The sequence below is a fragment of the Lissotriton helveticus genome, chromosome 1_1 (assembly GCF_964261635.1).
Source record: "Lissotriton helveticus chromosome 1_1, aLisHel1.1, whole genome shotgun sequence".
NCBI lineage: Eukaryota > Metazoa > Chordata > Amphibia > Caudata > Salamandridae > Lissotriton > Lissotriton helveticus.
This window is the reverse complement of record NC_136057.1, coordinates 1328089636-1328111298: the sequence shown is the minus strand read 5'-3', so window position 1 is coordinate 1328111298 and position 21663 is coordinate 1328089636. Positions and strand designations below refer to the sequence as shown.

General features: G+C 45.1%; 1 protein-coding gene across 3 annotated transcripts in view; it reads right to left on the bottom strand.

Annotated features, from left to right (window-relative positions):
* The window catches only part of LOC144823654 (dehydrogenase/reductase SDR family member 4-like), a 302940-nt gene that overhangs the window by 161809 nt on the left and 119468 nt on the right, over positions 1-21663 (bottom strand). For all 3 annotated transcript variants that reach the window (XM_078682356.1, XM_078682364.1, XM_078682348.1), the window contains exon 3: positions 14014-14191. In XM_078682356.1, coding sequence (XP_078538482.1) covers positions 14014-14191 — 178 coding nt within the window. The remainder of the gene's footprint in view (positions 1-14013; positions 14192-21663) is intronic.

Here is a 21663-nt window from a genome sequence, read left to right as displayed (position 1 = left end):
AGGTTAAAACGGTAGCCCTCATTGATGACACCTCTACCCTCCAGCAGCAGGTGGCCCACCTCCAGAAACAGCAACACCAGATGAGTGAACTCCTGGATGATTATGAAGGGAGGGCGTGACGAAACAACGTCCGTATCCTAGGTGTTCCCGAACGCATGGAGGAGCCCGCTGCCCACCTCTTTGTGGAGGACCTCGTGGTGAAGCATCTCCGGCCAAAACAACTCTCCAGCTTCTTCTCAATTAAGAGGGCCCAACGGGTCCCAGGAGGTAGGCCGAAACCAGGCCACCCCCACGTCCAATCCTTGCCAGGGTCTTTAATTTCCGGGACAGGGACGTCATCCTCCAGGCGGCCCAGACGAGTGCACCGCTTCAAATTGAAAATACTGCCATAACATTCTTCCCAGACTTTACGACTAAAGTGCAAACACATCGTTGCAGTTTCCTTGAAGTTAAGAAGGCGATGCGTGATAAAGGCATAAAGTACTCAGTACTCAATGCTGTTTCCGGCCAAGTTGCGGGTCGAGGCGGAGGGTAAGACTTAGTAAGAGAGTTTTTTTCTCTCCCCGGAGGAGGCGTGGGAGTGGATGAAGAGATGGCGTCCTGCGGGAAAGGCTGCACGAGATCGTGGCGCCTCCGGATCAGGGGCGCATAAAATCCACTCACCTACGCGACAGGAGCCGGCTACGGAGGTGGACCGCGACAACGGACAGTGACTCCCACAGCGGCATACATTGCTACAACTAAACAGACTCCACTGTCTCTTTGCTGCTTGACATTCTTGCCACATCTCCAATTCTAATTTGTTTGGGGGCCTTCCCCCTATATTGGACTGTTGCACCTGCCCCCTCGGACTGCAGCGCGGCCTGTGCTGTAAGTTTAATGGACCTATGTTTGATGGTATCGTAAACACCTGGACTAGTATGTTTTTTCAGCTTATTGTAATGAAACTCCTTTGTATTTAGTATTGGCGAATGGCACGGTGGTCTACCTGACACCCCGTGTATGGTTGGGAGGGCGACGGGCACTCTGCCTAGTTGGGGTGTGGATAGTTTTAAGTCCGCGGGCAGGGAAGCAGGGTGTGGGGGAGGGGGAAGGGTGGGTGGAGGTTATTGTTCTGGTTTTGTTGGCTTATGTTTGTTTTTGGAAGCAGATTGCATCGCAGTTTTGAGTCCTATCTCCAATATTGTTTCTTATCCTTTTTAGTTAATCGCTGAGTCCTCCCCGATTCTGGGCACAATAGTTGTCACCACCCGGCCCTTAGTGACACCTCAAATCCGAGGACTATTCGTCCTTGCTCCCATCTGGGTTGCCCCTGGACCGCACTCTCACTCACACTGGTGGCCTTAAAGTTGTCCGTGTCTCCTCCGGGTGAGCCCTCTAGCCGTTTTTCGCTACACGAACCACCATGACACAATCCCAAACTAGGGCACTCACCCTCATGACGTGGAACGTTAATGGGCTTGGGAGCAAAATAAAGAGAGGAGTGATGCTACAATATCTCAAGCGTCATCCTGATGGGCAACACCTGTCGGGCACTTCATCGAGGGGGCTACAACCTATTGGCTCACGCTGGTTTCACTTCTGGCTCCAGAGGCACTGGCATTCTTGTCAAGAGAAACCTTCTACTCACCTGTACGAGGACGTGGGCTGACCCCCTTGGTCGCTTTGCTGTGGTTGAGGCCACCTGGGAGGGGCGTCATTTGAACGTTGTCTTGGCATACATCCCACCAGCACTGGGCAAAGACGCGCTGATGGCCCTAGAACGACTTCTGTTAGATCTTCCCCAGGGTACACTAGTTATTGGTGGTGACTTTAACATGACGATGAACGATCCGTTAGATAGACATCCCCAACGCAGCTCCCATAGGCCGGGTTCGGACCTTCTGGACTTTACTCAGGCAATAGGACTAGAGGACCTATAGCGGACATTTCACCCGGACACTTCCCATTTCACACACTATTCTAATCCAATTGGGAGGGGCGTCATTTGAACGTTGTCTCGGCATACATCCCACCAGCACTGGGCAAAGACACGCTGATGGGCCTAGAACGACTTATGTTAGATCTTCCCCAGGGTACACTAGTTATTGGTGGTGACTTTAACATGACGATGAACGATCCGTTAGATAGGCATCCCCAACGCAGCTCCCATAGGCAGGGTTCGGACCTTCTGGACTTTACTCAGGCAATAGGACTAGAGGACCTATAGCGGACATTTCACCCGGACACTTCCTATTTTACACACTATTCTAATGCACACAATAGTATGTCCCGCAATGATTATTTTTTCTGTCCCACGGCGGATATTGGTTTCTTCCGCAAACCAAAGGGACTTCCTCAGGGTATCTCGGACCATTCTCCGCTTACTGTCGAGCTTACCTACCACCGACAAGTGACTCGAGGACCCATAGTGATCAATCCGTGGCTCCTGAAAATCCCTGACATTAAAGACAGCCTGCTTGAACATACCAATATTATTATTCTGAAAATCTCGGATCGGTCCATTCAGCAGTCACGATCTGGGAAGCGTATAAAGCCGTTATCAAAGGAAAGGCTATCAACACAAACAGAACGAGATATTGATTCAGATCGAAACTGATTTGCTCCGCCTGGAGTCAGACCTTAATGCTAACCCATCCGATGAGACGGCTAGCAACGTGAATACAAGGCATTGGAAAAGGCTCAAGCTAAACTGTTACAAACTCGCCACCGAGTCTATGAACTGGGAGATAGGGCGGGTAAAATGCTTGCTTGGCTAGAACGACGCGAACAGGGCTCTAGATGGGTTCCGCTGCTGATCCGTCCCGATGCCTCAAACGTCACTGACCCACAGGATATAGCTGAGGCCTTTGCAGACCACTTAGAGCAGGTCTACTCCTCTAGGGTATATTATTCGGCAGACGAATCCCGACTACTTTTGGAGGAAATGCATTTACCCACTCTTTCTGACACGGATAGGAACGAGTTGGATGCAGATCTCACAGTTGAGGAGATTCGGAACGCTCTTTTTGCTATAAAATCGGGCAAGGCTATGGGACCTAATGGCGTCCCCATTGAATTCCTTAAGGGGATGGCCCAGGAGGTAATCCCTCATTTGAAGGCTATGTTTGAGAAAAGCCTTGATCGCTGCAGTCTGTCACTGGACCAGCGGCTGGCCTCCATAGCTGTAATCCGTAAACCTAACAAATTGCCCACTGACTGCGGCTCCTATAGGCCGATCTCTCTTATAAACGCTGAAGTCAAGATTTTGGCCAAACTCCTGGCTACCGGACTTCTTACAGTCCTCCCATCCCTAGTTCATGTGACCAATTGGTATTCCTTCCAGGCCGAAACACGGCCCTAAACCTCCGCAGATTACACAACGTTCTTGGCAGGCAGCCCTACATACAAGAGGATGCCACAATTTTGTCCCTCGATGCCACGCTAGCATTTGATTCTATAGAGTGGTCCTACCTTTTTGAGGTCCTGAGACGTTTTGGCTTCGGCCCTAATTTCATTCAGTGGGTCCGATTGCTCTACACTGATTTGTGGGGCCAGGTGCGAGTCAATGCCCACACCTCCAGACAATTTCAGCTACACAGAGGGACCAGACAAAGTTGTCCCCTATCCCCACTTTTGTTTGCACTTACCCTAGAACCCTTAGCCCACTGGATCTGGTCTGATGCCTCCATCAGGGGGCTTCGGTGGAACGATGACACGATTGACAAAATCTCCTTATATGCCGATGATATCCTTGTTTATGTCTCTTCTCCCAGATCCTCCATTAACAGTTTATTGCATGTCATACCCAATTTTGTTAAATATTCAGTTTTTTCAATCAATTGGTCCAAATCGGTTCTGTATTGTTTACATGGCCCTCCGTCCGCCCTTCCAAGGGGGTTTTCAAGTGCCATAGCCAAGGACAGGTTTAAGTATTTTGCCGTTTTTGCTACTCCGGATCCCAAACTCTTCTATGACCGTAACCTGAAAGGCCCACTACAGAGACTCCATAGTGACGTATCTCACTGGCGTCCACTACCTTTGTCCCTCCCAGGCAGAGCGGCTCTTTTCAAGATGTTGGCACTCCCGCGCTTTTTATATGTTCTTCAAAATTGCCCATTTCCGATTGCTGATTCCCATTTCCGTGCGCTGGAAGGAGATCTACGGCTCCTCTTGTGGGATGGTAAGGCGCCCAGAATTGCTCTCCATAAACATACTCAGGGGTGGTACGATGGGGGTATCACCCTGCCAAATATGCGCCTCTATTATTGGGCCTCCCAACTGGTGGCCACCAACTCTTGGATTCATGGGTCGCTTACAAACCCGGCTTTTCACTTGGAACATTACCAGACGGGACGAGAAGGGTACCTGGGTGCCTGGTATGGTAAATTCCCTCGGGGTCGATACGTAGGGCCCATGTCATACTCAATAGCTATTTGGCACCATGCTACCAAGAGCCTGGGATGGTCTGACGTATTTACTAAAGCAACCTCGCTCTGGGCCTCACAGAAGCTAGGCTCCCTTTGTCACCATAAAGGGTTCGACATATGGGACATGATCGGCATCTCCACTCTGGGTGACTTGCTGCACAAGGGGAAACTACTGACTTTTACTGACCTCCAGCCGCGTCACGCTCTTGCCCAGAGCGAGGCCTTCAGATACCTCCAAATTAAACATGCTGTCCTCACCAACATGTCCGACCTTTCCTCCCTTCCAGAGACTTCACCTCTCGAGGATAGGTTACTTTCAGAGCCTTTCCAGACAAAGGCGGTCTCTTGCACGTACCGTAAATTATGGAACAACATGCCCGACTCCTTCCAGTCCCTACGAGACAAGTGGCAAGGTGACGTAGGACACCTAGAAGATGACGAATGGCGATCGGCACTGATGTCCCCCGGAGAAACGGCGATTAATCACCGCTTCAGGTTGATTCAACTGAAAGTCCTAAACAGAGCTTATATGTCTGCTCCTCTCCTGGCCAGAATAGGTAGGCGCCCTGACCATGTGTGTCTCCGTGGCTCCGGCCTCACTGGCTCCTTCTATCATGTGTTGTGGGAGTGTCCTATAATTCAACAGCTCTGGGAAAGGGCGACCCGCAAAATGACAGAGGCAGTAGGGAAACCCTTCCCTCTTTACTCTAAGGAAGGGATCCTTAACATTTGGGGTGCCACGGACCTCACCGAGGTAGAGCTCCAGTGGGTGGCCCTGGGTTTTCTGCTGGTGAAACGTGCAGTGGCAATGCAGTGGGGTGCCCCCCAGAGGCCTCTCCTGGTGGGGTGGGTGGCTGAAATGGACAGATGCATGCTGGCTGAGAAATCTGTATTTAAGATCAGGGGATGCCCCAGAAAATGGGACAAAAAGTTGGGAAACTGGAATGTATATAGAGGTGAGATCTGTACTTCCCCCACTGCCGATATGGCTATGGATAAGGCTGGACCTCGACGTCGTAATGATCCTTGATGTATTATTCTCTCTGTTTTGCCCATTATGTTTGATTTTGTATTGCATGGAATGATTATTGGATGATGACTCTGCTTTTGTTTTTCAATAAAATATTAAATAAAAAAGCATGAGTGATTGCATGGGAACATCCATGTGACTCCCCCTTGACACTAAATAATGCAAAGCAGTGCTTTGTACTGCTTTGTGTTACTTTTAGGCAATTTCTAGAGGAAAACAAATGTGTTAGAAAGTAAAGTAAATAATTTAGTGTTGGAGCTAGACAGCCAAAAGGGCACCATCGCAGGAACGCGCCATATTGATTTAAATACGGAGCATTCCTGCCCTTTCCCTGTCACACAGTGCAGCGCAGCAAGGTGACTTGCTGCCTTTCACTAGGTGACCTTGCCATAAATACGGCGCTTGTTGTCTAATCCTTGCATTGATATGCATTGCTTCCTTAATATTTGTTATGCTCTTCCTGTTGTGTCATGTTTGGGTTCATATTTGTCCATCAGTCAACATCATCATCAATGTTTATTTGGGGTAGAAGCCCAAAAAACACATCACACAATAATAAATAGGTCTTGCATTAGTGAAACTTTGAGCTATTGCCGTTGCAAATGCTAATATTTGTATTGTTTACACCACAGCGTAATTTTATTTCCATATTAGGTCTCAAGGAAAGGGTGCAATTCCCAAAAGCAGTTACTAGGTGTCCCTATGGAGTTGTAAAGTAATGTGCCCTTAATGCAAATATAACCAGATAAATTACAGCTGAGCATACGTTTCCATTTGTTTTTATTAGAAGTAAAAATTTTGTTAGCTTGCGTTTTAAAGATGCACCATTGTTGTTTATTTAGCTTTATTTCACAAACAAAAATAAATAAACAACAATGGTGCATTTTTAAAATGAAAACTAACAAAAATCTCACTTCCATTAAAATCAAATGAAAACGTATGTTCACCAGCATGGGGAGAGGATGTGGTCTCACGGCTAGATTGCAGACTTTGGAGCTGGGAAACAAAGGTTCGAGCCTTGGGGTCGACTCCACATCCCTTGATTCTGGGAAAATCCCTATATCTCACAATGCCTACCAATTTCTTTTTTTTTTTTTTTAAATGAATGTGCCTTTGTGTAACTTAACTGGTGCTCATGTAAAGCGCCTCAATACCTTTGGGTCGAGTTGGTGCTATATAAATCTGCACACAAAAAACCCAGCAATCTTGCTCTTTATAATTCCATTAAGGGTGCACTACCTTATGTGGCTAATAGAGGTCCCTTTACAACTTTAGAGGGACACCTATTAACAGTGAGTACCTGGGCCATACACTGTTGGATCACACTCCCCTCAAAAAGACAATACACTGGGGAAGGCGGCAGATGGCAATACCCACCTGGAAACTGCACACACATGCCCTGCAAGCTGAGATGTTCTGCAAAATTATGTGTCGGCGGAAGAGGCCTCTAACCTACAACCATCTGTGCATTTTCCTTAGATGCCTATAGAAAGAGACTAGCACCGTCCTTCCAATGTTCCTGTAATTTTGATGCTGTTCATGAATTTGTGTTTATTTTTCAGTTATACCTATGACTGGACGGCCTTATTGTGTAAATGGTATTTAACCTTCACACTACCTCCCATGGGCAAGACCTTGGCTGCTGAAACAAGCTACAAAGATACGCTAATTGCCTAAATTGTGAGTTTCAGACCACACACCTCAGCGACCAGATATCTACCTCATCACCAGTGAGTCAGTACATTTATTGATAGAATTGACATCTCTCACCTGGCAACAGAGGCTAGGAGCAGAACTCTTTATGTGACTTTGTTCAGATATCGGCTGCACATACAATAACTCCTGAAAGTCAATAGAACTTCTACCTGCTCAGGGCGATACCTCTTCTGTTCATTTGGCTCGGGAGAGGGGAGCCATTCTGCACACAGCATACCAATCCTCCATGTTTTGATGTCATTACAATTTCCTTTGGGCTATTAGTATTGCATGGGGTGGGGGAGGTGGCAGATGCAGAAACTATTTTACTCAATAGGTATTGGTGCACCAGTACTGTTAAAATATATTTCCTTTCGAACTGGCACTGCTACACTCATACTTTAGTATATAGCACAAGGGTGGAGGAGTGGGGAAGCAAAGGGGAACAAATTAGCACGAAAGCGATAGTATTTATGAATATCAACCTACCCGGACAGCGAGTGGTATCAACTTGAGAGTGCACTTGCACTCAAAAAGCCACAGAGCACCTCCGTTTCAGAATCTCCGATCAGAGCACAACATATGGTCGTTTCCGATTAAAGCCAATGGAAATTAAAAGAGTGTGGCTTAATGGCATGAAGATTTTTAAAGGGGTAGTTACAAAAACACACAAGACTGCACAGGCTTCACAGATGGCTTTTATGTCTACTTCACAAGAAGAAATTCAGTTTTAATTAATGTTACTCGCAAAGTTCACCTACATGTGTGCTCTTACTGCAAGCATTACTGGCATTGTCGGAGGCATGTTTGCGAGATTGGAGATTTTCTTTGTATGGGCTAGCCATGGCGTTTTCTCTCCTGCACCGTAAGTTACATGGCACACATGCACGTAAACTTTTCTCCTTCACCTTAAGTTGTGTGGCGGCACATGAAGAGGCCGACATGGGAATAAAAAACTAATGATGACAGCAGGTGCCGTGCTCTGCATAGTAAATTTTATACACATGGTGGCCTGTGAAGCCTGGGCCATAGCAATTAAAAAACAACAAATAAACAAAGTAGTCCCTGAATGAAACAGAAACAGACCTATAGCGTAACTAAAAGGTAGTTGGTCAGTGCTGCTTGGTATAAAACAGAAGTGAAATAGCAGGAGCACCAACCAATAATGAGCCAGGAACGCAGCGCAAGGGGGGAGTGAACCAATGCCAAGCGGCAGGCCGGATTGCACTCCGTATTCTGTTTACTACAGGTCTTGCAGACAGTGTATGCGCTGCCTAGGCTCGACCTAAAGTAAGACAAATGGTTGCGGACTGCTACATGCATATCAGTCCGCATATCATGGAATGCTGGCTGTTTAAACTACTACAGTGAATTGCCTGCTGCTTTTCTTACTCCCCAAACAGCTTGTAGACAGCTACTAAGAGACACAGATTGGTCTTAACCACGACCTCCTGGGTCATAGATGGATAGAAGAACAATAAATGTTCTACATCTTCTGTCCTATAGGTACAGAAAGAGCAGCTCTATTTTAGCTTAGGGAGGCTGGGGTACCAATAGGAGGTAAAATTATTTGATATGTATCAAAAGGAGAGAAAGGAAAATAAGGGGCTAGTTCACTTCCCCTAGTAAGTGTATACATCAATGAGAACTAGCTACTAAAGAAGCTGCTAGTGTTTGTTAATAGGTAGGTAAAAGCATTTGTTTTTTATAAAGACCCTCACACACCAACCTAGTTGGTGTCATGCTTTATCATCGGGTCCCACCCTAGGCACCGAGTGTACCTTGGGTGTGCTGCGATGCCTGACTACAGAAAAGCAGGTTTTGTTAAGTGAGTGTGCAGTGCTGATGTGAAGAGTGTGGGTTAAAAGACTGTCCTTAGGGTCCCAAGTATCCAAAGGACTATTTTAATAGTGGGCCTTAGGCAGTATTAAAAACAAGGAAGGGGGATATGAGTTGAGATAATTAAGAACTCCCATATCCTATGTGGTCAACATGTTTCAGCCAGTGCCTTAAATTCAGGACCTTATGAGAGTGGAAGTTAAAAGGTGATGGTCTAGGTGAGTGTTAAGACCAGATATGTGATGCACTAACTAAGGTGCACTATATGTTAGAGGATGGTTTCCTCTAGTGGCTTATTGCTGTTGTGGGAAAAAAACAAGACAAACAAACAAACACAAAACAGTGTGTAGCTTTGAGAAGGCACATGAATTTAATGTGACTGAATGCTGTTGTGTCCGGGCTCTATGCGAGAAAAGAGCGAAGGTGGTAAAAGCCAAAAGATCATATTGGTAAGTGGTTTAAAAACGTTAGAGACTATGCGCTACTGTGCTGAAAAGTCAATAGCGAATTAGCCAGAAGGAGAAAAGTGCTAAAGTTTAGGGAAACATTCTCTTACTTTGTAATTGATAGTGATAAGCCCCATGAATTCCGGGAAGGGGCCCGACCTTTAGTCACACACTGGTGTGGTTGAGGGGAAAGAACAACAAACAAAATGGAATTCCGTTGATGTGGGCCATAGTAAACTACTATACTAATAGTGTAATCCGGATTACGCTATTAACCCAAAAAACTACAAACGCGTATTCTTTCTTCCATTTCCATTTTCTCCCACGGCAGCACTAATACCGGCCACAAACACACAACATACTTTGTGAGGCAAGCTTCTTTTGCAATATCAATGGTTAACAACATAAAACCAATGTCACTATTAGTTTATTATTGTTTCTTATACGTGCATACAGGTGCGTGTCTGTTGTCTGTGTTCATTCTTTCCACAGATGCTATTCACACCAGCAACTGATCGCGTACACCTGGCAAACATGAACGGGTATTTAAACGCCATACAGCCTATGGCCCACATCGACGGAATTCCGATGCAGGCCGCAACAGGTTTGAAAACGGGTTGCAGATCTTGATGAAGTAAGTGGGGATGCAGGGCGGGTTTCCCTATTACAAGCTGACAGCGGAGACCTTCTCATGGCTCAAGGACTTTTGCACCAGTTTTGTTTTGTCCGTTTTTCTTTCCCCTCAACCACACCAGTGTTTGAATAACGGCTGGGCCCCCTCCCGGAATTCATGGGGCTCATCACTATAAATTACAAAGTAAGAGAATGTTACACTAAACTTTGGCACTTTCATCCTTCTGGCTAATTCATGACTTGTAAGCTATGGACTTTTCTGCACAGTAGCGCATAGTCTTTAACGTTTTAAACCACTTACCGTCACAATTCGTTTACCACCTTCGCTCTTTTCTCACATAGAGCACGGACAATACAGCATTCAGTCACATTAAATGTATGTGCCTTCTTAAAGCTACTAACTGTTCTGTGTATGTTTGTTTCTCTTGTTTTTTTCCCACAACAGGAATAAGCCGCTAGAGGAAACCATCCTCTTACATATAGCGCACCATAGCGAGTGGGTTACATATTTGGCCTTAACACTCACCTAGACCATCACATTCACATAAGGTCCTGAAGAAAGCTGGTTTTAATTTAAGGCAATGGCTGAAACATGTTGACCACGAAGGATATGGGAGTTCTTAATTACCTCCGCTCATATCCACCGCCTTTTTTTTAATACTGCCTAAGGCCCACTATTAAAATAGTCCTTTGGATACTTGGGACCCTAAGGACAGGATTCTAACCTACACTCTTCACATCAGCACTGCACATTCACTTAAAATCCGCTCCGCTGTAGTCAGGCGTCGCAGCACACCCAAGGTGCTCTCCCTATGGTAAATTGATGTATGCATTAGTGAATCCATAATTGGCTTGTTTGGTTTACTTGTCAAACCCTAGTACAGTGCACTGAGTGTGCCCATGGCTTGTAGATCCAAATGCTGCTAGTGGGCTTGCAGCACTGGCTGTGCCACCCACAGGAGTAGCCTGTAAAAGTGTGTCTAAGGCCTGCCATTGCAGTGCCTGTGTGCAGTCTGGGACTGCCATGCTGAATGGGCAAGTGCACCCACTTGCCAGTCCCTAAACCTTCCCTTTTCTTCATATCAGACACCCCTATGGTAGGCCCAAAGGCACTGTGCAATGTAAGTATAAGGTAGGACATGCCCTGGTGTGTGTGGCATGTCCTAATAGTGAATTACAGCCATTTTCATTGTTCACTATTGCAAGGCTACCTGTTCTCCATAGGCCAGACTGGGCAGTTAGATTATTACATTTTATAATCCTAACTGACTCAGGGAACATGGTAGAAATTTGAGGTTAGTATGCCTGAACTCAGAATGATAAAATACATGTTTTAGTCAAGTTGGTTTTAACATTCTGTGTTTGAAAATACCACTTTTAGAAAGTACGTATTTCCTTGTCTAACTATCCAAGCCTGCCTCTGCAAGGTTGTGTATTCCTTGTCTGGAGTTTGAGTGACAGGGCTGGGGGATTCCAGGAGACAGGCGAGTCAGCCCAGTGGTGAATAGAGAGATCTGCATCTAGATGGGGGGAGGAGTTGCACTTGGGTCCTGAATAGGGCTGTGCCTTCCCTCCACAATACTGGCTGCACCTACTGTGGTGCGTCTGATGTCTCTACCCTGCACTGTGAAAGGAGAGAAGGAGTCATGTCAACAGAGTGCTCCGGGGCTGTGCCTTCCCTCCACAATGCTGGCTCCACCTCCTGTGGGGCTTCTGATGGTCCTACCCTGCACTGTGAAAGGAAGGAAGGAGTCATGTCAACAGAGTGCTCCAGAACTGGTTTGGACTAGGCAAATGCCCCTCTGCCCTCAGAGGACAAAGGATTTCGGGGTATAAGTATTGGGACCCTGATCCCAATAATTTAGATCACTTTTGGACAACAAGAAGAAACCTTTGCTAAGGAGAGGAACCAGAAGAACCTGAGGAGAGACTATCCCTAAGCTGAAGTGCAGCTTGGGGGATTGGCCTGCAGTGGTTGCCTGACTGCCAAGGAAAGGAAAAAGGACTTTGTGTGCATTTTATTAAACTTGTGAAGGATCTCCAAGGGCTTGAGAAAAGAGCTTGCCTCCTGCTGAAGTCTCAGGGACAACAGATTTCAACCACCAGCTCCCCAAGAGTTCTTTGGAAGTGCCTGCTGCTGTTTTGGGGCCTTCTGAGGGACTGCGTGTCTCAAGGAGCTGGAAGCACGACCCAAGAGGAAGAAGCATGTCGCCGTTGCATCGCGGATGATGCCGTTATAGCTGTCGCATTGCGCCGCATTCCAAAAAAATGTCCTGCAACCCCGAAGAAGCGTGTCGCCATCGCAGCTGCTGCCGTCGCATCGTGGATGTTGCCGCTGTAGCTGTCGCATTGCGCCACATCAAAAGAAGCATCTCGCAACAAGGAAGAAGTGTGTCACCGTTGCAGCCGCTGCCGTCGCATCGTGGATGTCGCCGCTGTAGCTGTTGCATTACACCGCATCAAGAGAAGCACCTCACATCCATGGAGAAGAATGCCGCCGTCGGAGCTGCTGCCGTCGCATCCCGGAACAAGGGTGTTGCCGCTGCAGTTGTCGCATTGGGCTGAAGCATCTGACATCCTTGGAAAAGAGTGTCACTGCCAAAGCCACTCTTGTCGCATCACGGAACAAGGGTGTCGCTGCTGCAGCTGACGCATCGAGCCGAGACTTCTGGCAACATCGGAGAAGCGTGCCGCATCTGGAAGAACTTGACGTCTTTAATTCTTTGCACCAAATCTTTGCCGCATCTCCATCCCTGCAACACTTTCGTTGTGGAAGCGTGACACATCTTAAGGTACATTGACTCAAAGTGTCGCATTTTAAGAGCTAAAAGGAACTAAGCTAAATCTACCATTTCAAGTACAGTATTGTGGATTTTTGTCGGTTGTGGTCTTGTGTTAAATCTATATAAAGAATACTTCTTTTTTATATAAAATCTGTGTGGTGTCCATATCTAGTGTTGTCACTGGATTACTGTATGTGTTCACAAATGCTTTACGCACTGCCTTTGAGATAAGCCTGTCTGCTCGTGCCAAGCTACCAAGGGGGTGAGCAGGAGTTATTTTAGGAGTGTACCCACTTACCCTGACTAGAGGCAAGGGTCCCTGTTTGTCACAAGTACCTACCTTTGCCAACTAGAGACCCCCAAATCTAACACTGCATCTTAACAAACACTAGCAGCTTCTTTAGTAGCTAGTTCTCATTGGTAAAATGATTTACCAGCAATGTGCCTGCTATATGTTTTCTAAGTAAAGGTGTGGGGTAAAGGTGGTACATAGGCATCCATATATAGTTCGACCTTGGGAGTAGGTCTAAAGGACAGAAACTCGTCTACCAGCCTTCTCCTGACTTAGCATTTTGATGATATGAGTCGATTGTGTAAGCCTAATATTTCTCTTTGACAGCAGCCTTGGTTTTATTGTTTATTAGGAACGTGTTTGACCAATAAATGCCCACGCCTAGGGTCCCCAGTTGTAGTCTGATGTAATGAAGCCAGGGGATGGAACAAATATTCCCTAGATTAACGACCTCCTCCAATGCTAATCTATACAAGGCCAGTTCCGGGATTATTGATTAGTCACTCCTTTGTTGTTAGACACAGTTACGGGATGGGCCACAATTTTATCCAAAAAAGTGAAGTCTTCAACCTGGCCAAATCACCCCTCCTTTTCAGGCTAGTGTCGAAGAATAGTGGGACAGTCTGGGTGCTTTTTGGCAATTTGAACAGAGATTTTATGAAGCTGTTCTCTCTGATAGTCAGCCCGCTCAGGTTACCTGCTATTTCTGCTCCATGAAGGAATACCACAGTCAAGTGATTGCTTTGAGCGTACACTATACCAGTTTTGCTTTCTTATATTTTGTTGATAATCTTATCTTTTGAATTTTTCTTACAAAAGTTTAACCTCTAATAAAGTGTAGTTAAACCTCTGTCCAGATGTACACCAATACGTAGGAATCTCTCACCGTGTTCACCAGCCTCTCCCGGTCCTCTGCCTTTGCGGCATGACAGGTGATGCCAGTCACGCGTAGGTTTTCTGACTGCAGCTGCTTCACCGCCTTGTCCACATTCTCCTGTTTCCGGCTGCTCACAACCACGTGAGCGCCCTCCTGAGCCAAGCGGCGCGCGATGGCAAGCCCAATCCTGGAAGAAAAGGGCAACACATCATGACGTGCACCGCGAGCCCTCTGACGTAACATGACGAAGCCGAGCTCGAGGAATCTGGGCAGAAAGATATAACGGTTCTACACCGAATGAAACAACATGCAATACCCCAGTCTGTTACGAAAAAAGGCGCAACAATGTGGATCCCATTCTTTCTCCAGTAGTGTGTGGTAGCGCAACTAATCCTGGGGAAAGGACAAAATCTCATGAGGTAACTCCTGGAACAGGTTGTGTGGAATATTAGAGCTGTTAATAGAAGTCAGTGAATGGCCGTATGAGGTACAACTGTGGTCAAAGAGCTGCAGAATGCCAAGTGAGTCATGTGCCACAAATATTTTGGCTGTATAATGAACCAGAGTCAAATGACAAAGCCAATTAATGAGGAAAGGGCTCAACTTTGTGCTGAACCAAGTAATAGTGAATGCAAGGTCAGTTGATTAAAAGGACATGGCGACATGGAGTTGATCCTGTCTCGACCAGTGTCATGTCAATCCTGAGGAAAGGGCAGGCAGTACCTCAAGAGATACACCATGAGGTACTCTGTGTGCACTGGCACAGCTAATTCTGGCGGAAAGGGCAGAACTTTCATGAGATGTATGCTGAGGTATGCAGTGTGCAATCTCACTGCCAATCCATGAAGACAGTGCCTGTCTACCTTTCCTACAAACCTGGGCAAACTTGTGTGAGTTGACAAACTGAACCCCAAGCATTACGGGCACAGTCACATTAGAACGAGTGGTACCATGAGTATTGTTGTAAGAATATCGCCTGACATGTATATTGCTTCCTAAATGATGCCTGCAAAAACGTTGCTCCAATGGAGTTACACCCAAGGGAACTATCATTTTGTAAATGAAATTTAATGCACAATATTTGTGACTGAGTGACAGGTTTGTATGCATTGTTTTGACATACATCCCCTGGGCTGCATCCTCATACAGTGTCTAAACTCAAAGTCAACCCTTGCAAAAATGGCTGTACCATGCAAACTCTGGACTGTCCCAAACAGTCATGGGCAGTTTTGCTGTTCTACAAAGACATTTGCTGGGTGTATGTGTGCCATTTGGACATGCCAATTCTTGTTTTATCATGGCTTTTGTAAAACTTTATAACTTTGTTGCTGTGTAAGGTGATTGACCCATGCCACCATATATTCCAACGCTCCCGATTCAGGCGGGAGATTACCAATTTCAAGGCTGGTCTCCCGCCTCTCAATTTCTGGATGCAAAAACCCAATTCGGATTGCCGAATCATGATCTGCTGTAAACGAGGCAAAAGTGAATTGTTGATGCTTGTCACACATGCTTCTATTTCCCCCTCCAAGAAGTATCTTTGATCTCAAAGGTCACTTTGTAGTTAATTGTTGGAGGGGGATATTAGAGCGTTTGACAGACCTCAATGTTTTATTTTTGACTGTTTGGCATAGAGCATACAAAAAAAGAGTTTAAAGCTGTGTTTTTGTTTGTGCTCTGCTATCAAACTGCAAAACATTAATGCTGATTATCTGTCACCATACATGCCAACACAGCCCCAATTTAGGCAGATAAATGGAGAAAAGACATTCTCCCGACTCATTCTTAAAAATTTCCCACTTGCCTGCTCTAAAATGTTGGCATGTGTGTGCCAATAAAACCATTATAACCACTGACTAATATTAAAGAAGTTTTGTCTCAAAAAGCACACGTTGCAATCGTACTTACTGTCACTGCAGGGAACTACGTTGTGAGCAGATGTTTACCTTGTGAAACAAGCACTGGCGTTGCCAATAGGTTTCGCATTTAGAAAGTTGGACTTATTGGTTTTGTAAATGACATTTTATATTTATATATTGTTATTGACAATGCCAATAATGATATATAAATATAAAATGTCATTTACAAAACCAATAGCTCCAACTTTCCAAATGCGAAACCTATTGGCAACGGCAGTGCTTGTTTAACCATCTCACCCCCTAACTAACAGGCACACACAACCACTACTTACAAATTAACTTACTACTCCCCATTTCAAATCCAATCCCACCATTCTGTCACTACTCTAAACTCTACTAATGAATTCAGGGGCAATTAGTAGATTTATGGCGAAAGTAGCGAGTTATGCTTTAATTGGCGAGCATAACGCTATAGACTGAATGTGCCGGTTCTATTTGTGTAATAGGCAATCTATCCACGACAAGGTTTGATCGATGGAGTTGTGTGATGCCCTTGCCTTGTTTTATATTGGCTGTCAACTCTTAACTAGGACTGAAGTATCTGGGTAACAAAAATTGATATAATGACTTAATGTGCCTTATTCTCTTTGAGCTACATCAGTTTAGAGTACTTCTGAGAGAAAAATGTCTGCGCAATATCAGGGACTCATTTATCAACCTGTTATCATTAGCATACTGCCTGGCGCTGGCGAGGATCAGAAACGCGGGAAAGGGGGCACGGCGCTGCAATTTATTCCAGCTCTCATATTTCTTGGATGAAAGGAGACTTCGAATAAAAAGGCAAGCATGGAAAGATGCTGCGGCCGCCGATCTACGCCGCGAAAAATCAAGTGGAAGGAAAGTGTGTCTGCTTTTATGAACGGTACATGTTCAGAACGGCAATTAGAGGAGCAGGGCCCCCGTCTGTGCGGGCTGGTTTCTGCATAATGCTTCACAAAGACACAAGCACTGGCAGAGATGCTGGGACTCTGCACAGGGCCGCCGCATCTGCATGCATAATGAGGGTGGAGGGTTCAAGTCCCATGCCGGGCACGGCCAGTCGCTGATGTTCAAGGAAGAAAAGCAGAATAAAGCTTGAAAGCTTGAAAACAGCTTGAAACAGTGTCGCCTGTCGTGAACTGAGGGCTGTAACTCACTGTGTAATGCACTATGTAAAGGCGACCACATGGCCGGAGGGAAGCCGGATGGGGGCGGGAGAGCCTGGTGGGGGGGCGGGAATGCGAGCGAGGGGAGGAGGAGAAGTGTGGCAGGCGGATTAGGGAGATGCGAGGAGGGAAGCCGGATGGGGGCGGGAGAGCCTGGTGGGGGGGGACGGGAATGCGAGCGAGGGGAGGAGAAGTGTGGCAGGCGGATTAGGGAGATGCGCGTGCTTGTGTGGTCACGTGGCCCGCTTTTGTGGTCACGTGACTCACATGCACTGTGGAAAAAACGCAGTGGTTTGACGAGTCGATCGAGCCCTTGATTTTTCGCCTATTACATTCGCAAGCGAATGATAATAGGCGAAACCTAAAAACAGTGTAGTCAGTCAACGGCTGAAGTGGGCAGACCCATTGCCCCATGCTTTATGCTATAGTTGACTGTAAACATGAGAATGACACAACAACAGACTAAAGGAAGAAGAGGACCCCGGTAAGTTAAGTGTACTCTATATTTGATTTTAGTAAAATCAACAGGTCTTGGCTAACGCAAGCCTTAAAAATCTGTAAGGTGCACAATTCTTGAGGTGGCCCGAGACATAGAATAGCAGAACAGATGCAGGTTGTGTCATATGCTTAAGGCACTTGATTGTGTCAAATAAATTATTGGATGACGAGGACTGAGGTGCAATACTGAATTGAGGAGCATGACAGGATGGAGGTAGAGGGTTGAGGTACTTAGTGAATATGATTAGAGCACAGTTGGGTTCTCGTGCACACCTTAGGTGTAGAATATGAAAGAGGTTTCACAGAAGATGGAAAATGTTTTCAGTTTCAGAGACAAGGCATGATGTGCAGAATTTGTTGTAACAGGGAGCTGAGGTGATGCATGGATTTAAGGTGAAGAACAGCTTGAGATATGGAAAGGCTTGTGGTTTTGGGCATGCTTGAGGTGCAGCAAACATATGAGCTATACCACAGGATTGAAATGCAGCACAGATGTGAGGCGCAGCATAAGGTTGAGATGCAGTGTGTATTTGAACTGCAGTGCATGTCAGCTATTATACTTATACTCATTAATCAAGCCCCGGGGAGGTGGCGGTCCCTGGGCAGTGTGGGGGGGATTGGCCCCCACACATTTTTCAATACAACGAAGCACGGAAGTCTGCACTTCATTTTCGTTTTATTTTCTCGGCTGGATTCGTGCACCCAGCGCGAATGCGGAAGATTTTTTTTTAGAAATGAATTTTTTTGGGCCCTGTGGGTCCTTGTGGGACCCCTGAGCAGGCCTGCCTCCTTTTCTTGTTTTTTGTGTTTGTTTTTCTCTTGTGACTCAGTAGAACTGAGTCACAAGATGGCTGCCAACACTTCCTGGATTGGAGTGTTGACAGCCAATTAGAATATAGCTCTTGGTCGGGAGGGTCCGCGGATCCACTGCGCTTCCATATATCAAACTTTTATTTTTTGATTTTCTCAGCAACTTTTGATCGGATTTACACCATTTAAAAAAAGTCTCTTTCTAAACCAAGGGCTACCTTTTTGCCAAATTTGGTGTAATTCTGTTCAACAGTTCGAGCTGTAGCGGTGTCTAAAGTTTCCTATGGGAAATTCATTTTCTGACCTCTTCTTTTTTTATTTTTCAGGAACTACTGAATGGATTCACATAATTTAACAAAAAGAGTTTTTTTCTGCAACAAGGGCTACCTTTTTGGCAAATTTGGTGTAATTCCGTTCAGCAGTTAGGGCTGTAGCCGTGTCTAAAGTTTCCTATGGAAAATAATCTAAAGAACACATGTTTTGGGACTCCCTTTTTTCTCGGCCCCCGCTTACCGAATCACCCCAAAACTTTCAGGATAGGATCTGACTAAAGAGCCCTACAAGTTTTGAAAATGTTGCAAAGATTCGTCAACCGGCGCCAAAGTTATTGGGAAAAGAAAAAATGCTTTTCCTATGGAAAATAGGTCCTAACTGTAACTATCTAGTTAATATATGTATGTGTATATATATATATATATATATATATATATATTCACAGAAAAAACCATAGGTTTGAGACCATATATAGTTATGTATTTGCATTTACAAAACCTTGAAAATTCAATGAAAAAACCATAGGTTTGAGACCATATATTGTTAGGTGAATATTTTAATCATACAAAACCAATGAAATTCCATATATAGTTAGTTGCACTAACTATATATGTCACGCACCCGCAATCCACTGCTGATGATGTCACATATTACATCATTCATGACATCACTGATGACATCACTGATGACATCTCAAATGACATCACTGATGACATCACTGATGACATCATCCAGTGACTGTGTGTTTCTGTAAAGTTTAAATATGTTTTACATATTGAAGAATGACTGGATGTATAAGTGTCTGGATGAAAGTGAATGCCCCAGATGTCACCTGTTTAATTTGCGACAAAGTCCTCTCCAGGGGCAACCCCAACAAAAAGTATTCCTTCGGGAATTATACAATGATCCGCCACATGGAGAGGTGGCATCCTAACAATTTGGCACAGGCTGAGGTACGGGACATGATTCAAAAGAACAGAGATCCTCAGGCCAGCACCTCCACAGGTGAAATTACGGTTGCAGCACCAGAAGGGCGCCAAATGGTGCCAAACATACAAAATAAATTTGGTGGATTAAAGATGGTCTGCATTTATTGTGGAAAGACCATCTGCTACGGGCAACTAAGTATTTCCCTTATTAATGATGCTGTAGACAACCACCACTGCAGCAAGAGAAGAAATCAGTAGCTTTTTTAATTTTTTTTTGCTCCTGTTGAGCCACTGTTAATTCACAGTTTTTTGTTTCTTTTCTAAAAAAATACACCCTCAGATAAACTAGGGGGTCATGATATGTCGACCGTGCCCCCTTTAGCCCATTCCCAACATTGTTTATCCTCCATCTTCTGTCTAAATTCGACCGAAACACAAGATGGCGGACTCCCGTTACGCTGCCGTGCGCGCACCGGGAAGCGCAACTCCCGCGAAAAAATGCAAAAAAAATGTTTTCTTTTTTTTGCCCGCGGGGCCTTTTAATAGCCCCCACATCAAACCTAGGGGATCAGGGGGGATCTACCCTGCCCCCTTTTGGTCATTTCGCACTTTGTTTTTTCCACCTCTTGTGTCTCTATCCTACCGAGACACAAGATGGCGGCTGCTCCGAACTGTTTGGAATGTTGTCAGACACCGGAGAGCCAATCCGCTTCTCCTCGCGAAGTTCCGTAACGCGCTCCGGTGCGCGCACCGGAGCGCTGTCACAGATATATATATTTTTTTTAACCTTAATTTGTCAAAATCCACTGGACCATATATCTTGAGACCTAGCAAAGGCACATCGGGCTAACAGTCCCTACAATTTTGCCAAGTTTGGTGGAAATCCATTCAGCCGTTCGGGCTAAAAGTGAGTCCAACCGCCCTATGGAAAATTGCATGGGGAAAACACGTTTTGGGACCCCCCTTTGATCTCGGCCCCCGCTTGACGAATCCCCCCCAAACTTTTACGGAAGGACCGGAGGGTTAATGTGCCATTTTCAGGAAAATTTCAGCCAATTCCGTCCATCAACGCCAAAGTTATTCAACATAGAATTTTGAAAAATCCCATAGGAAAAAATCCTAACTATATATACCTACTGGCGACCGCCAGTAGGTAATATATATATATATATATATATATATATATATATATATTCACTGAAAAAACCATAGGTTATAGACCATATATAGTTAGGAATTAGCATTTACAAAACCTTGAAAATTCACTGAAAAAACCATAGGTTATAGACCATATATCGTTAGGAATTAGCATTTACAAAACCTTATTTTACTCACACAAAACCATTGAAATTCCATATATAGTTAGTTGCACTAACTATATATCGCGCACCCGCAATCCACTGCTGATGATGTCACATATTACATCATTCATGACATGGTCAGTGACATCACTGATGACATCACTGATGACATCTCAAATGACATCACTGATGACATGACTGATAACAACATCCAGTGATTTTTTGTTTCTGTAAAGTTTAAATATGTCTTACATATTGAAGATTGAGTGGATGTGTAAGTGTCTGGACGAAGGATTTAGTAGGTGCATGACTAACTGTATGAGTGAGTGATTAAATGTGTCTCACTGAGTGCATGGGTTAGTGACTAAACTGTCTTAATTTGTGCATCATTATGTCTGTTGTTCTGTAAACTGCTGCATGTGTTGATCAGTAGCTATATGATTAACTATATGGGTTATTGATTGATTGTCCAAGTATTTGTATGGGAGACTGAGTGTGTGTGTGGCTGGCTGGGAGGTGTGTGACTCTGTGCAGATCAATGTGTACTTGTATCAATGATTGTATAAGAAGGTAAGTATGTGTTAGTATATGTTTGAAAATGTAAAGTGCTCTATGTTTAACTGTATAGACAAGAAAATGGAAGTGTCATTGATTCTTTACATGACTGACTAGGTGAGTGAGTAACTCCATGGATGAGTGGCAGACTGTGAGTGTCTGTATAGGTGTATGAGTGCATATGATAGTGTTGTAAAGATGAGTGATTGTATGTATGAATGATTGTATG